Raw genomic sequence first — 15,639 nt, 5'->3', positions numbered from 1 at the left:
AATTAGCAACATAATTTAGCTTAAATATATATATGGTATCTATTACCTTATAATCTATTACTGTAATACTCAAAATAGTAGGCTTAACATATTTTTTTGTTCACAAATCATGTTACTATAAAGTACTAGTCGAATAGAGATCTGGGTTTTAAAATTCCGTAAAATTAGAACATTACTAAAAAGTAAGTTAAATATGGTGATGATAATTACTCTGTCAACTTGGTGTTTGAAGTTTGAGCTTCTAGAAATTTTCTGCATTAAAAAGCAAATTATTGTAAGTTAAATATGGTGATAATTACTCTGTCAACTTGGTGTTTGAAGTTTGAGCTTCTAGAATTTTTTTGCATTAAAAAGCAAATTATTGTACTAACATTTGATCAAGATGTACAGTGTGAATCAGAGTAAACTTAAGCTCTACTTCCTACCTATATGGTATTATTGTCCTAGTTGAAGGTATTTTTCCTTAATAGTTTTTCACTTGTAAACCATGAACTTGCGTTCTGCAGTAGTTCTGCTTTATTTTTCTGAACGTGAAGGTTATCTCCATTCCCTTTTTCACTAGTAACTACTGCTTTGTACATTCTTTGAGGGGATTTAGGTTTGTAGTCAACCTAAACTATTCCAGTGGTATTGATTTGTGATGTAGTATTTCATGAAGTATTATATTCTTACAATTCTGTACAACAGTGGTTGTGTTAGTAAACCCTCTCTGGCCCAGGATCTCAGGAGCACGACCTGGAGGAATCTGAGAGATGCTCCTTTGGTTTCCGCTCAGCCCCATGCCCAGTGCAGACTGCAGGCTCTTGAGAAAGGCCTGGCCGGCTGCAGATAGGAACCCACTTGCCTTGCGATCCCTGAGGCAGGCTGATGTCTTCAAAAGTAATTCGACCGAAAGCTGCAAGGAGACCACAGCACACAGAGAAGAGCCCTGTCTTCCCAATTGTAGACGTCTGCTCCAAGGAGCCAGCTGGGCCATCTTCACAGGGGTCACGTGCCCCGCCCAGGCCCTGCCCCTGCTCTGTGCCCACCAGGCTCCTGCTCGTTCGTTGGCCATCTGGCCTGTGTGTTACCAAGTGACTCTGACTCTCACTTTATTTCCTGACTCCTGGAGACTCTGTCTTATGACCACACCCAAATCGCAGATAAGTCTCTGTAAAATCCTTCTCTTTTTTTAAAATTTATTTTATTATTTATTTATTTTTTAAATTTTTGGCTGCGTTGGGTCTTCTTTGCCGTGCACGGGCTTTCTCTAGTTGCAGCGAGTGGGGGCTACTCTTCGTTGCGGTGCGCGGGCTTCTCCTTGCAGTGGCTTCTCTTGTTGTGGAGCACAGGCTCTAGGCATGTGGACTTCCGTAGTTGTGGCTCGTGGGCTCAGTAGTTGTGGCTCACGGGCTCTAGAGCACAGGCTCAGTAGTTGTGGTGCACAGGCTTAGTTGCTCCGCGACATGTGGGATCTTCCCAGACCAGGGCTCGAACCCGTGTCCCCTGCATTGGCAGGCGGATTCTTAACCACTGCGCCACCAGAGAAGTCCTGTAAAATCCTTCTTTTTCTTCTTCCAACCTTCCTCACACCCTGAACTCTTCCTGGGCGGCCGCTACTTAGTACCTGTTGGCAGGACACTCCCCAGTACTTTGCCAGCCTTTCCTCCTGGCTCGCCACCCCTCCGGGCGCCTCCCCACAGCGGATGGGAGACCCCTGGGGCTCACACAAGCCAGGTGCTGTGTGCAGGCGATGGCACCTCCTGGACCAGCGCCCCTGGGGCAGGGGAGGCCCGGGGACTGCGGTGCTCTCCCCGCAGGTCATCTTGTGCAGGCCGTGTCCTCACCCTCCTAGCAGGATTAGGAAGAGCCAAGAGGTAGCTAGGGGCTGCTTTACAAGGTTTGTGTCGCTGTCAGTTAAAGATTTTCTTTCTGACCAGTACAGGTATTATAATTTGTAAGATGTGAAAGTTATGGTCAAATAAATTGTGATTATTTTATTTTAATTTCTTTGACTTACCTACAGACTTTCTTCGCTAACTGACTCCTTAAGATCACTTTCCAAGTGTGCGTTTATTAGTAGGCAGGTCACAGGATTGGATACGAGCAGCTTCACGACGTGGAGTTGGTCCGTCCTATCGGCTGCTGTCCTGATAGAGTTAAGTCAGGCGCAGACTTCCCGGTAGAACTTGAAGCGTATCTGAGTGGTCTGAGGTCTGATCGTTAATGAGGACGAACGAGACCCGGCTGGTTATGTACAAAGGTATAATTCCTCTGTCCTTGTTCTACCTGGTGATTGTCTGGGGCTGAGTGACTCCTTGCTGACTAAAGGGCTTCACCAGTCTGCCTCGGAGGCGTGCAGAAGGGCTGCCGCTCACCCAGCCACGTTTCGTGTCCTACCTGCCGTAAAAGTGGCCGCCACCCACGATGAGCGTCCTGCCTTGAGGGACAGTGACGCCCGCACCCCTGTGCCAGACGTTTGGTTCCTTACTGTGATTTGATATTTTCTTTACTGGCTCTCCAAATTCTAGCCTCTTGAACAAATGAAATTTTCTTACCTCTAAATCTAGGCCCTGTTTTCACCGTTGCTAAGGGGCCTCTCATTTGTTGGTGGTTCTTCTTACTTCTTGCTGAAACCCTGGGAGCCTTTCCTGGTTCATGGGCTGCTTCCGTGCTGGCTTCTTCCTGGGGGTATCTCAGCGTTAGCTTGAGCCGTGGCACATTTCCCCGTGCCAGACCCTGTCGTCTCAGTGCAGTATTGTTCCACGCCCCTGGGTGCCTGCCTGCCTGCCTGCACACCCCTGGATATCTTTGATTTTCTGGTTTTCGTTAGCCAAATTTCACTCTCTTTGCCACATTTATATTTTGCATTTCATGCTTGTGCATTCTTTTAATCAAATGAAATAAAAATCTTGTAAATAAAAATATTCTTTGTAAAAAAAATGAGACACAGCTGAACATTTTTGACACACCTGGTATATGGAGAGAGCTGCTCTGGGAACAGCCAGCAAGCAGCCCTCCCCGCAGTGGTACATTCTTAGTGCGTGTCCTTACAGGGGGCTCTTTAGAATTCCAGGCTTGGAAGGACTCTATTCCAGTCCTGTGCTTTCAGGCAGGATTGCAACAAAACTGTCCAAGGTAGGATGGACCACCATTTGTTTTAAGTTGCAATCTTACTATACAATTGTAAATTATGAAATTTCTAAGGTAAGTAAAAGGTCCAGAGTCTAGTGACAAATGCCCTTGTGTTTGTCATAGATTTAACATGTTCAGTCTTTGTTCAGATCCTTTTTCTTTTTAAGAAGGTAGATGTCATAAAGTCATGGACCTTCCCTCTCTCTGCTCCTGCCTTCCCCAGAGGTGATTTTTCTCCTGAAATTGGAGTGGGTCCTTTGTGTTCATGTTTTTATGGCCTTGGTGCATATGGTGGGACCCGTGAACATTATAAAGTTTTGTGTATTTTTTAAAAATTCATAAATATTATTGTATTAAGTGTATTTGTACCTTGGTTTGCTATTGCCCCAATTTTAACTATACTGTTGCTGGGCGGCTTGGATGTTTTCACGATCCGTGCCGCACGGACGGCATCCTAGTACGTGCTGCTGGGCGCACATTGGGGCTTCTCCTGGTGGGCCGATGGCTGGAAGAGGCGCGGCCGGTGACACTCTGGCCAGTCTTCGTTTCACTGCGTGCTGCCAGCTCCTCTCTAAGTGGCTCCGCTGATGACACTTCTACTTGCAGTTCATTAAAATACTTGTTTCCCCACATCCTCACTAATGTTTGCTGTTCTCAAGCTCTCTTGTTTTGTTTCACAGTTCTCTAATATCCTAAATATTCTGAACTCGTATTTAGAATACCTTTGTGGTTATCCACGAAGATAATGGTGTGTGGTAGAGGCATCAAAGGAAGGAGGGCTTTTATTCAGGCCCTTGCTGGTTGGAAGCAGAATAGGGGTGAGCAGTCTGGAGCCCCACGCGGGCCCCCGATGGACTGTCCCCAGAACAGCGTCTGCCCCCAGTGGGAGATGGCGGTATCGCGAGGGTGTCCAGGGAGCAGGTTTCAGACGTGGCGAGTTTGTGTATGTGGAATTTGGGTTTTGGAGAAAGAATCACGGGGAAAAGTTGGGTCAGAGAGTAACACGTAGACATCTAAGGTGATGGGAGTGTGTGGGGAGACGCGAGGGGGACAGACGTGTGCAGCACGACTCTGGATGCAGGCTGGCGGGGAACGCCGCTCGCGGGCTGGATGGCTCCACGGGCTCCGCAGAACGCTTGTCCCAGGGGTGCTGAGGCCAGAGGGCAGTGGACCCTGCACAGGGCAGAGCACAGTCCCCGGGCGGAGAGCCTCAGCCGGTGTCCTGCAGGCCCCCCTCCTGGACCACCTGCCCGCGTCCTGCACAACGGGGCTGCTTAAAAATGGGTCAACGAGAAAAACGAATTTCTACAAATCATACACATATGTGTTTACATTACGTTTTACATTAATTCATAGAAATGTATGTTCATTCACCAGTCTGTTAATGTAGAGCTCTGGCCCTTTTTTTTAGTATGTTTTGAAAATCTACGTTGTTTTCCTCATTCAAAGAGGTATTCGTAGTGCACGGTTTATAATTTCCCCTTTGGATTTCCTTATGGCGGAGGGAAAACGATTTTACAGATCTGTCTGGTGAGAATCTTCCCGAAGATTTAAGTTCCTTGTTTTTTGTCTCACCCACACCTTATTAAAAATGTTTTTTTAGAACAATTCATCACTATCCAGTCTTTCAAAACCATTCCATTTCACTGAAGTGGAAAAACAGATCTCTTGATTTCGGTTAATAATCCCATTTCATCAAATTACATAACATCAGTGTGTACACCCGGCACGGGTGGGCCACAGCGGCTCTTGGTCGGTGGAAGGAGACGGTCAGCATCATGTCGGAGGGCAGCTTACAGGTGCTGGTGCCATGGACATCAGTCTCCCCAGCAGAACGGCGCATGCCGGGCGGGTGCGGGATGGTCCATCGTAGAGCGTAATTCGGGCCGTGGCTCAGCCTGCTCGGGAGTCGTGGCTCTGACCCTGAAGTCCAGGCTCCACGAGGCGGGCTGGCCCCACCCCCCGCTCTCAGCCTTTCTGGTCCTCTGGTCTCAGGGCCTGGCCCAGGGGCTCGCGCGCTCAGAGGGCCTACCGCCCGCCCGGTCCTCCCCCCGGAGCCTGTTCCCCTCCCACAGGGCGCTCATCACGCTGGGGACGCTTCTTTGTTTTTGTAAAATGACGGGCCAGATATCCAGACCCGTTTCAGATGTTGATTCCCAGTAAGGCCGGCGAGTTCCTTCCACGTGGCGCTCTCCCCTTTGAGCCTGGATGGGGAGTTTCGCTGCGTCCACCTTTCCCAGGTCCGGCTGCCGTCGCAAACCGGGCTGGAGGGCCGAGTAGGAGCATCTGCTTCTCCGGCACCTGCAAACACGCTCTGGGCTGAAAAGAGGCCTGTTGACTCAAATGTCAACACGTTCATTTATCTTAAAGTCTAACATCCAATATGATCTATTTATTCCATATGAATTAAAGACAGTGCATTTAAGTAAATAAATTTATATGGAAAACCTGGACGTGAGGTGTTGGATCACACTAATGACTGCGATGGGTTTTCTTTGGCAGTTTGCGTGTGAACCTGGACATGGGCAAAGCCGCCTACGGGTGGATGATTATGAAAGATGAGAATATTCCCGGCACAGTGGTCCGGACCAGCACCATCCCGGAGGAGCTGGGGCGCCTGGTGTACCTGCTGACCGACAAGACAGGTACCGCTGTCCGCACGTTCACCTCTGGAGGCATCTAGTGGCGGGGGTGATCCTGGCGTGTCGGTGCCCACACACGTTTATGGTGTGTGTGTGTGTGTGTGTGTATGTGCATGCGCCTGCATGTGTGTGAGAAACAGAGTATTGAATTCACGGTTAGAATTCCCCAGACTCGGGACTTCTCTGGTGGCACAGTGGATAGGAATCTGCCTGCCAATGCAGGGGACACGGGTTCAAGCCCTGGTCTGGGAAGATCCCACACGCCGCAGAGCAACTAAGCCCATGTGCCACAATTACTGAGCCTGCACTCTAGAGCCCGCGAGCCACAACTACTGAGCCTGCATGCCACAACTACTGAAGCCCGCATGCCTAGAGCCCACGAGCCACAACTACTGAGCCTGCCACAACTGCTGAAGCCTGCACGCCTAGAGCCCGTGCTCTGCAACAAGAGAAGCCACCGCAATGAGAAGCCCGCACACCGCAACAAAGAGTAGCCCCTGCTCGCCGCAACTAGAGAAAGCCTGTGCGCAGCAACGAAGACCCAAAAATTAATTAATTAAATTAAATAAAAGAAACTCCCCAGACTCAGCCCTTGAAACTGGCCTCCAGCTAATCTTCATCTTCTAACATAAGAGTATCATCAGAACTAGCAAAATGGTGACATTCTTAGAGATTTAAAAGACATATTTCTGTATTTTGAACTTTCTACAGCCTTACAGTTGTGTTTTTGTTTTATTTAACTACCTGTATTACACCTCTCTATTGGCTTCTTAAGAGCAAAAAGGGCGTGTTTATTATAGAATGATAGTTATGAGCTATTATAAGAAAATAACAATAAGATATGTGAATTTGGTATTTTAACAGTGACATTCTCCTAAAGAGCGGCACCACAAATGATTTATCCCACCCTAAGGTTGCATGCTCCAAATTCTCTTTGTCCTTATTTCATTTTTTTCTTTCTTTCATCAGAGAAGTCTTGTCAATCCATAACATACTAAGTAAAAGACAAATTGAATCCAGAACTATAGCAAGAGCCGTATCTAAGGGTTAAAATCCCTTTTTGATTTGTTGATTCGTGGTGTAAATTCCTAGTAATTCATAGCGAACCAGAAATAAAAGATTTATATAAACGGTAAAGAAAATATGTCTCGAATAAAATTAAAAACTTTATTTTTAATAAAATATTAGAAAAGTCCTCACTATAGTCAGGAAGAAGAAAGACTAATATGTACCGTGCTTTGATTTGACATTTATTACTCCAGCCACTGCTGTGAGACAGGAAATAGAAGATCCACAACCGAAAGAAGAAACATATTTACAGATATAATGATCAACCAAGGAAATTAACTGCTAAAAATAAGAAATCAGTAAAGTGGCAGCTTACAAATAACAACAGCAATAAAAATAGCTCCCTGATGTGTAGACTAGACTGAAGAAGAAAGATCCCATTCCCGATAGCTCAAGTACATGTAAAACATGTGGGCATAAACTTGGGGAACATAAGGGCACGTATGAAGAAAGTGACCAGACCTGACAGAGAAACGTAAAAGACTGACATCAGTGGAGAGATGTACCGTGTCCCGAATGTGAAAATTCAGTATTCTATAGCAGCCAGCCTTCGTAAGGAATTTGTTTGTAAGTTTACTGCAGTTCAGTCAAAATCCAGTTGTTGGATCGTATTTGATTTTCATTAGGACTTGTCTTGGTGGGACATTGAGGAATTGACCCGTAAGATAATGCTCCATAAATCAAAATAACTCAGAAATAACAACTTGAGGGCCTCAGAGTCAAGAAGGTAGACAGAGAAAATGCCATCCCAACTCACTGCACGGATGGGAGAAACTTTAAAGGTTGTATCTTTAACGATACTGGAAATCAAGCAAAAGTGCCACTAGATGATCCAGAAATTGGAATTCGTTTGATGGAGAAACAGGAACACAGCAAACCCAAACTCAAAATGGCTCCTGAAGAGATCCTACAGAAATGTAAGAAAACGTCTCCAGAACAGAGTCCTGGGGAAATACTAAATTCATAGCCAACAAGGATCTGCAGCGAGATACAGGGAGTCATCAGGCTGCCCATCATCAGGAGAGGACCGCCCCGAGCCCCTGGCTTACAGCACCAGGCAGCCTGGCCTCTATTGATACATACAGTCAGAAACCAGGAGCCACCAAGATGAGATCAAAGTCCAATTCAACCAGGCGAACTGTTCCCAAAGAAAACAAATTCAGTGATTTTTTTACATAGAAACCAAAAAGAACCATCAGGAAAATTTCTAGAATTGTAAGAGAGTTCAATTACATGTATCAACTCAATATCAAAATTAAACTGCATTTCTCTATACCAGCAACAATTGGGACGCTTACTTCTAGAAATGCCAATTAGAATAGCAACAAAAAAGTATAAAGTAATTAAAAATAAATTTTAACAAAAAATGGGTAAGAACCATGCAGATGTATGTTTTTAAATTTTGAAAGACCTTTTACCGAGACCTAATTAAATGGGTGGACACCCTGTTCTCATGAGTAGGACACCTTAATGCAATGAAGGTGTCATTCCTCCTGCATTAAAAATCTGACGTGTCTGCAAGTACAGGACGAATGGGGAAGTCCTACTCACTGTTGGTGGGAGGGGCACGTGGCTCACTGCCTTGTAAAGCGGGTCTTGGGCATTTCGGCCCAGCATCTGTTCCCTAAAGAAGCATCTGCACCAGGAGATGTACCATGATGTTCACAGCGACGTTCTGGCCACAAGAACACACGGTCCGGATGTGACACAGAGAAAGTCACCACCAGGACAACGGCGCACTGTGGCATGTTCTTACAAGAGCACACAGCAGTGACACGGAGTGCAGGCGTTTACCTCCGCGTGGACGGGCGCCGCGGGGAAACGCTGAGCGGGGGAAGGGTTGGGGGCAGGGAGGCCGGACGCAGCTCTGGGCTCATCCTCGGGCCTGGGCCCCACCAGCCGCCTTTCCTACCACCTTCCAGAGGCCTCCTGCGGGCACCTCCTGCACCATTCCTGAGCTTATGGTCGTCCTTATCGGGGGGGAGGGGGGCGGGGGGGGAAGCGGGTCTGCTCTGGACCAGAAGTCCTCTTGTGGCCATTTTAAATCTGCATGTAATGGTCCTAGAATGATATTGACCTATTATTTCATCTTAATTTACAAACAGAAAGCACATGCCTGAGAACACACAGTAAACTCAAGGCTCTGTGTCTCTGGCTGTTTGATATCGGTAAATAAAGGTTTTGTGACATTATTTGTCCTTAAAAGGCTAACTTTTATTTTGCATTTTAAACAATAATGGGTTTATTGTTCTGTAGCTCCTCCATTTTTCTTTGTTGAGTTGGAGTTACATTCAGGGTAAGGATAAGTGGTTTTTGCCCAGGGTCATAAAGACAAAGTCTCATTTTTCCCACATTTCACTCTGTTACTTTTAAAAGGCAAGAACATCGCTTCTTAAGGGTTTAGCTTATTAATAAATAATCTTGGTTCCTGAGATTTTTTTAAAAATCACAGAAAAATTATATAAAATATATTAGAGAAAATATTTTGCATTTCATTTTCTAAAAGGCCTTTTTATGCTAGAAGTCATCTGTTCCTGATGTTGAAGCCGTGCAGAGGTTTTTTTGAATTTTTTGGTCTAGAATTTTTTTCAAGCCCTTCTCAGTAATCCCAAGATGAACGCCATCAGTGGAGCACCTCCTGTCGGTGTCAGAGGCAGGGGAGGAGGGCAGTTTGCAGACATCTCAGTGGCCCAAGCGTCAGCCGAGAAGGTTAGGAATGAGCTGTTGTCAGGAGCCTTACGTGGCTCCCGAAACTGTGAGGTGGTCCTTCGTGCGGCTGTAAATTGGGTTTGTGCTTCATCAATAAGCTTTCTGACGAGAAGCGTCCAGCACGGTGTCTCTTATTTGCCACAGCAGAATAGAAAATGAATATCCCAGTAATTGCATTCTAGTTTCCTTCTCGTGGACAAGAAAGTGATGTGCTATAATTAGGTTTGATTGGAGTGCACGTTTCCGGTAAGATCTGAAATTAATGATGTTGCTATAGTGACACATCTGCGGCCACCAGTGCGTGAAACATAAAGTAATTCATTGGACAAGAGTAGACCTCTGTTAACTGCCAGGATGCAGAGCGTGTTGACACTGACCAGAAATACTAGGCGTTATGCGCTCAGCGCGCCAACGATGCTGAAACCGGAGGACAGATCGTTTGCGCTGAACCTGCTGGGAGGACCTCCACCTCCTCCCTGGCTACCCCGACAATGCCATTGTTTGAGAACAATGCTGCCGAGGAATCATAAATTTTAAAACTTGACTCAGGTGCAGCCTATTAAAGCAATACATTAATTCCTTTGTTAGTTTTTATCTTCGTGTAGAACAAAGCCATTCCTGAAACACCCACTGAAACAACAGGTTTTCGGACGCATTTTAATTATAGCATCCATTACCCAACACGCCACGTTGTTTAGACTCGAATCACGTATGAGTTTCATAGGACGGCATCATCGTGATGGGGAAGCGCTGTTTCCATGGTTTCCAAGGGCACCAGAGCACGTGTGTGCCAGTCAGTGCGCACACATGCAGCGGAGCGTGTGCTGGTGTCCTTCGACCGGGGGACCACTGCGGCCTCTCCTGCCTGGTGGCCACGACTGGGGCCTCAGTTACGACGGGCGTGCACAGTCTCACTGATGCAGCTGTTTGCTGACGCAGGTGCCTGGATGTGAGGGAGACTGGCGTTTGGGGTGTTGGGCCAGTCGAGGTAGCACACACATACAGGTGCCAGCAGTGCAGGGCTCGTGGTCTTTGGAGAAAGCCTCACATACAGCAAAGAGAGTATGTGACTCCGCCTCAAAGAATGTCGAATAATTTTTAAACGGATGCGTACTCTGCAGTCTGGTAAATTAGTCATCACTTTTTAGAAGTTTTGTTTCCATTCCTGCGCCATAAGGTCTAAGTAACCGTGTTTCAATACAGCCATTGACCCCGTGTCCTTGTCACTTTGCTTGACCAGAATCTTTGCAGAAAGACCTGCCCAGTGCAGGTGGGCCACTGTCCCGCAGCCGCTCCTTTGCGGCCTGCAGAGTATTGGTCTGAGGCCAGATCACAGCCCAGGAAGGTTTGACCAGAAAGTTTTGCGTCTGCTTCTCCGACGCCTCCTCTGCGTGGCTGTGAATCCCATCTGTCGCCACCCGGAGAATGGTGCCCGCGGGACTTTTTCTTTGGAAACTAATTTTCTTTTTGCCTGCTTAGCTCATTGTAGTCCAAAAAACTGCTTTGTTAAAGAGCTACAGCTTTTTTTTTTTTTTTTTCCCCCCAGGAATCACAAACAAACCTTTTGTCACATTTTCTGTCCACAGAGCTGCCACGATGATCAGGTCACTGTGAGGCCGCTGCCCACCTCGCTCAGTCCCCACCCTTTTCCACGTTTCAGATTTGGGACATCTTAACTTCTGTTGTATTAGGATGACAAAAATTGTAGAAACTATCAACTGGCTGGAATCATGAAAACATTTAAGATAAGACTTGAAAAATCATTTTGCATTAGCTGACTCTTTAGTAACCAGTAGAATCTTATACTTACCTGCTGTCAGGAGGGCACAGAAAGCCCGAGACTAGCACTGACCTTCCCGCTCAGCACTTTACAGAGTCAGCTGCAGAGTCAAAAGACCATTGAAATTTTAAAAATATTTTGATGATGCATCTTAATATGTTAAGTAATTACATGTGACACATGAAGGACTGTCTGCATAAATATTCCAGTTTCTTCAACCCAACAGGATGTGAGTACATTTACTCAAGTGGCAAAATAACTAATATTTTATTACTTTTTTGTTGAGGAGTGCTAGTCATTTGTTCAAATGTATCAGTTCTAAGCCATTGAAAACATGATTTATTAGCCACTTAGAAACTTTGGAAGATGCCACAGTCATCACTACCCAGTGTTGGGTTCAAGTGACAGAGGTCAGGCTATGTCGCCCTTAGCGTTTGGTGTAGCTTCTGAGCAGCCTTCACGACCATCTGAGTTTCCAGTGTCTGGTCTCTGCACACCCCCGCCTGGTCCACGTCGGCCATCATCCCCATCCTCCCCTTCCCCGCCTCCCAGCCCTAGTAACCCCTAATTTCCTTTCTACCTCAATAGATCTGCCTGTTCTGGACATTTCACAGAAATGGAACCATACAATATGTGGCCTTTTCTGACCAGCTTCTTTCGCTCAGCATAACATTTTCAAGGTTCATCCGTGTTATAGCCTGTGTCAGTAATTGCTTCCTTTTCATTCCAGAGTAACATTCTGTTGCACAGATACACATTTTATTTATCCATTTATCAGTTGATGGACATTAGAGAGTTGTTCCTGTTTTCTTGTCTGTGATGAGTGACACTGCCGTGAACATTCAAGGTTCCAGCCAAGGCAGTTAGGCAAGAAAAAGAAAAAGACATCCATACTGTGAAGGAGAGTAAAACTATCTATTTGTGTGTGACAGGGTCTTCGTGTAGACAATCCTAAGGAATCCCCTAAAAATCTGTTAGAACCAATAAATGAGTTTCGTAAGGTTTAAGATACAAGATCAACATACAAAAAAGAATTTTATTTCTATACACTAGCAATGAACTATCCAGAAAGAGAATTAAAAAAACAATTCCATTGACAATAGCACCAAAAGATAAAATCAGTACTTCATAGTATTAAAATGGAAACAGTATTTCCCAACTTGATCTGCAGATTCTACACAATCCCTATTAAAATCCCAGCTGCCTTCTTTGCAGAAATTGACAAGGTGATCTTAAAATTCATACGGAAATATAAGGGACCCAGTGTAGCTGAAACAGTCTTGGAAAAGGAACAAAGTTGGAGGACTCACCAGTTCCTCATTTCAAAATGTACTACAGAGCTACAGCGATCCAGACGCCATGGTGCTGCTGGGAGGGTAGGCATCAGGGCCGAGGGGACAGAAGTGAGAGTCCGGGAGAAAATCTAACACTTACAGTCAGTTGGTTTTCAGCAGAGTGCCAAGATACTCAATGGGGAAAGAGTAGTCCTTTTAACAAACGATGCTGGGAAAACTGCATATCCACACACCATGTACAAAAATTAGCTCCACATGGATCAGACACATAAAATGTAAGCACTAAAATGTCATCTTTTTAACTTGCTCAGTTTTCAGAAGCTATTCTGAATTTGTTTTCTATTTCATTCTCCCCAACTCCATTAAGCAACTGAGTAAAGGACTGTCAGGTATCTACCCAAACAGAGAGCTTTATAAACATAACCCAGAAGGAGAAAGCAATAGTTCAAACCGGGGCTTCAGCTACCTTTTAACTTATTTTAAACTGTGTGTGTAAATGCAGCAATATATTCAGCGTGTTAGTGTCTGCTTGCACGTATCTGTGGTGGCCCTCTGGCCTGCCCTGTTTCCAGGCGATCTTTGTCCGTACGTGGAATTACTCTCGCGATTTCTCCGACTGGTCGTGACAGGCCAGGTGAAGCAGCACAGTCGAAGCTGGAGCCTTAGCACTTGCAGTACAGCTAATCAAGGTGTTAAAACAGCAGTCACACTACAGCCCCAGATTCCCCGCCTAGAAGTCGTCTGTGAATGGAGCGACTGTAACCACGTGCCTTTGGCTGTGGAAAATACCTGTCACTCACGTGGATGCAGCATTCGGGAGTGTCAGATTTTTGTCTTCAGTGACCTCTGGGGATCTGACTCGGGTACATGCCGCTTTAAACCCAGGGCAGATTTACGGGCCTGGGGACTGACCGCCCGCGGGGGGCGGCGGGGAGATGTCGTGCTCCTGATAGAGAACGCCCCGCTCCGTCCACCCCGCGTGCAGAGCGGGCTCCAGAGCCATCTCTGCAGCCTCTGTCCAGCGCCGTCACAGCAAATCCCGGGCCTAGAGGGAACGCATGAATCAGCCCCAGGGCCAACAAGCCACTAAGTGCAGACTGTGGGGAACTGAGGCCCTCGGGGAGTTTCTGAGGACAGAGCTGGGGGTCAGAGAGGCTTGGGAGACCTCGCCAGGTCCATATTCAAACCACAGTATAAAAGCCCGACACACAGGAGACGAGACAGCTGGGAATCAGGACCGGCCTGCCGTCTGATGTTGAGAGGTTAGGGTCATTTCTGGTGTGATGGCATTGGGGTTGTGTTTATTTTAAGAGCTCTTCTTTTATTCATAACACGGACTTGCTCGTGGATGAGGTGGCATGTTTCTGATTGGCTCCAGCTGTGACGGGGCAGTGGCTGGGGCCCTCGGGGACCCTTGTGGAAGGGGTGATGGTGCCGGGCCTGTCGTGACGCTGCTCTGTCCACTTGTGTGTGTGCGGTGCTCCCGTCAACAAATGCAGAAGGTGTCAAGGAAGATAACATTCCTGACCTCCAGCCCCCGGCATTCCATCTTCCTCAAATTTGTAGTTGAAATTTCCTGTGCGTTTTGCTTTACTCTGGCTGTCGGTGTGCACTTGCACACACACACACACACAAGAAAGGGGGTGTCCAGGGTGCGTTTCCACGTGTTTCCAGGAAGGAGGGGCGGTCGACAGGGAGGCCCCCAAATCCACGTTTTTCAGTGCGAATCAGCTCCTCTGCTCAGTAGAGCAGGGACGCCTTGGCTGCTGGAGCAGAACTGGCCCATAATCACGTTTGTAGCTGTCAGGTCATTCACTCCGGCGGGAGAACCTTTTGTTTGCAGTTCCTCCAGGAGAGCTGTGTGAATATTAGCATCAGATTAAAAGCTTCATCTCAGAAACTTTGTGAAGTTTTTCCTGTTCTCTTCGGCCCCCGTGCGTAGCTGTAATCGTTCAGAAGGAAGAGAGAAACAGAAAGAAACGGCTAGCTCTCGGGTTGGCAAGTGGGAAGGTCTCTGGTAAGAGCCTTGACTGCGGAGAAGAAGTGTAACGTGTGTTCTTTTAACTAGAATGTGTCTTATGGAAAAGCGCATTTATCTTACTTTTTGCCACCATTTCAGTGACATCCCTACTAGCTGTTATTTCTTAAGCTGGGGAACGATAATTACATAGCGATCCTCTAGCGTTTCATGTAGCCAGAGCCCAGGCGTGTCCCCTGGTGGCCTCCGCTGCAGGAAGTACGCAGCTCAGGAGCGGCCCCTGCGCTCGGCCGCCGGGTCCTGGCTGCACACACGCGGCCCCGCCGCCCGGCCGTTCCTTGCAGCGCTGCGGTGAGAATCAGGGAAGATCACTGTGAAAACAGCTGCTGCCGTTGACCGTGCGCGTGCCGGGTTTCAGGGGTGGATGTCCAAGGTGAGAGTGCGGCGTGCTCCAGCTGGCGGGCCCAGCCACTCGACAGGCCGGACGGCGTGTCCCGGGGGGGGCCTCGCGGGCGTCACACGAGCAGTAGCCGGCATCGCCGTGTCCCCAGGCGCTGAGTCCGCTCGCACGATCGCTGGCACGCACAGCGTTATTCCTCCCAAACACCTCTCGCTTCCTCAAGTGGGTTTCACATTGTGAGACAAAAGGTTCGTTCTGTGCATCTCTGTCGTGAGTTTTCTTCCAAAAGTTGTAGTTGTGGTGTGATGAATACGAGATCGTTCGCGTTATGTGTGATTCGCTTAGAAGTTGTGATTATTTTTCTTGACAGTTTTCACTCCCACCCAGACCTCGGCACACGCCAGCCACCCCCCCACCTTGTCACCAGCACGGGGACCCGTCCCCCTCATGCACGGCCAGGTGTCTAGCACGAAACCAGAACCCAGAAGCACGACACGCGTCGTGATCTTGGGGATCGGGCACATCCGTGCTCCGCTTTCCCCCGGCTCCCCTGCCAGCCCCTCCCCTGCATCCTCACCGTCCTCACGGGCGGCTGCATGGGCGCCTTCCTGCAGCCCCTCTTCCCGGGACGCCCTCAGGTTCCCCTCACCCTT

General features: G+C 47.5%; 1 protein-coding gene across 8 annotated transcripts in view; it reads left to right on the top strand.

Moving 5' to 3' along the window:
• The window catches only part of ATP9B (ATPase phospholipid transporting 9B (putative)), a 222,553-nt gene that overhangs the window by 157,619 nt on the left and 49,295 nt on the right, over positions 1-15,639 (top strand). For all 8 annotated transcript variants that reach the window (XR_009697425.1, XR_009697424.1, XM_061170374.1 and 5 more), the window contains one exon: positions 5,617-5,759. Coding sequence is in view for 6 of the 8 variants with exons in the window: in XM_061170374.1 (XP_061026357.1) it covers positions 5,617-5,759 (143 nt within the window). In the remaining 2 variants the exon portion in view is untranslated. The remainder of the gene's footprint in view (positions 1-5,616; positions 5,760-15,639) is intronic.

This window comes from Eubalaena glacialis, chromosome 15, assembly GCF_028564815.1.
Source record: "Eubalaena glacialis isolate mEubGla1 chromosome 15, mEubGla1.1.hap2.+ XY, whole genome shotgun sequence".
In the NCBI taxonomy this organism is placed as follows: domain Eukaryota; kingdom Metazoa; phylum Chordata; class Mammalia; order Artiodactyla; family Balaenidae; genus Eubalaena; species Eubalaena glacialis.
This window is presented reverse-complemented; position numbering and strand designations above follow the sequence as displayed.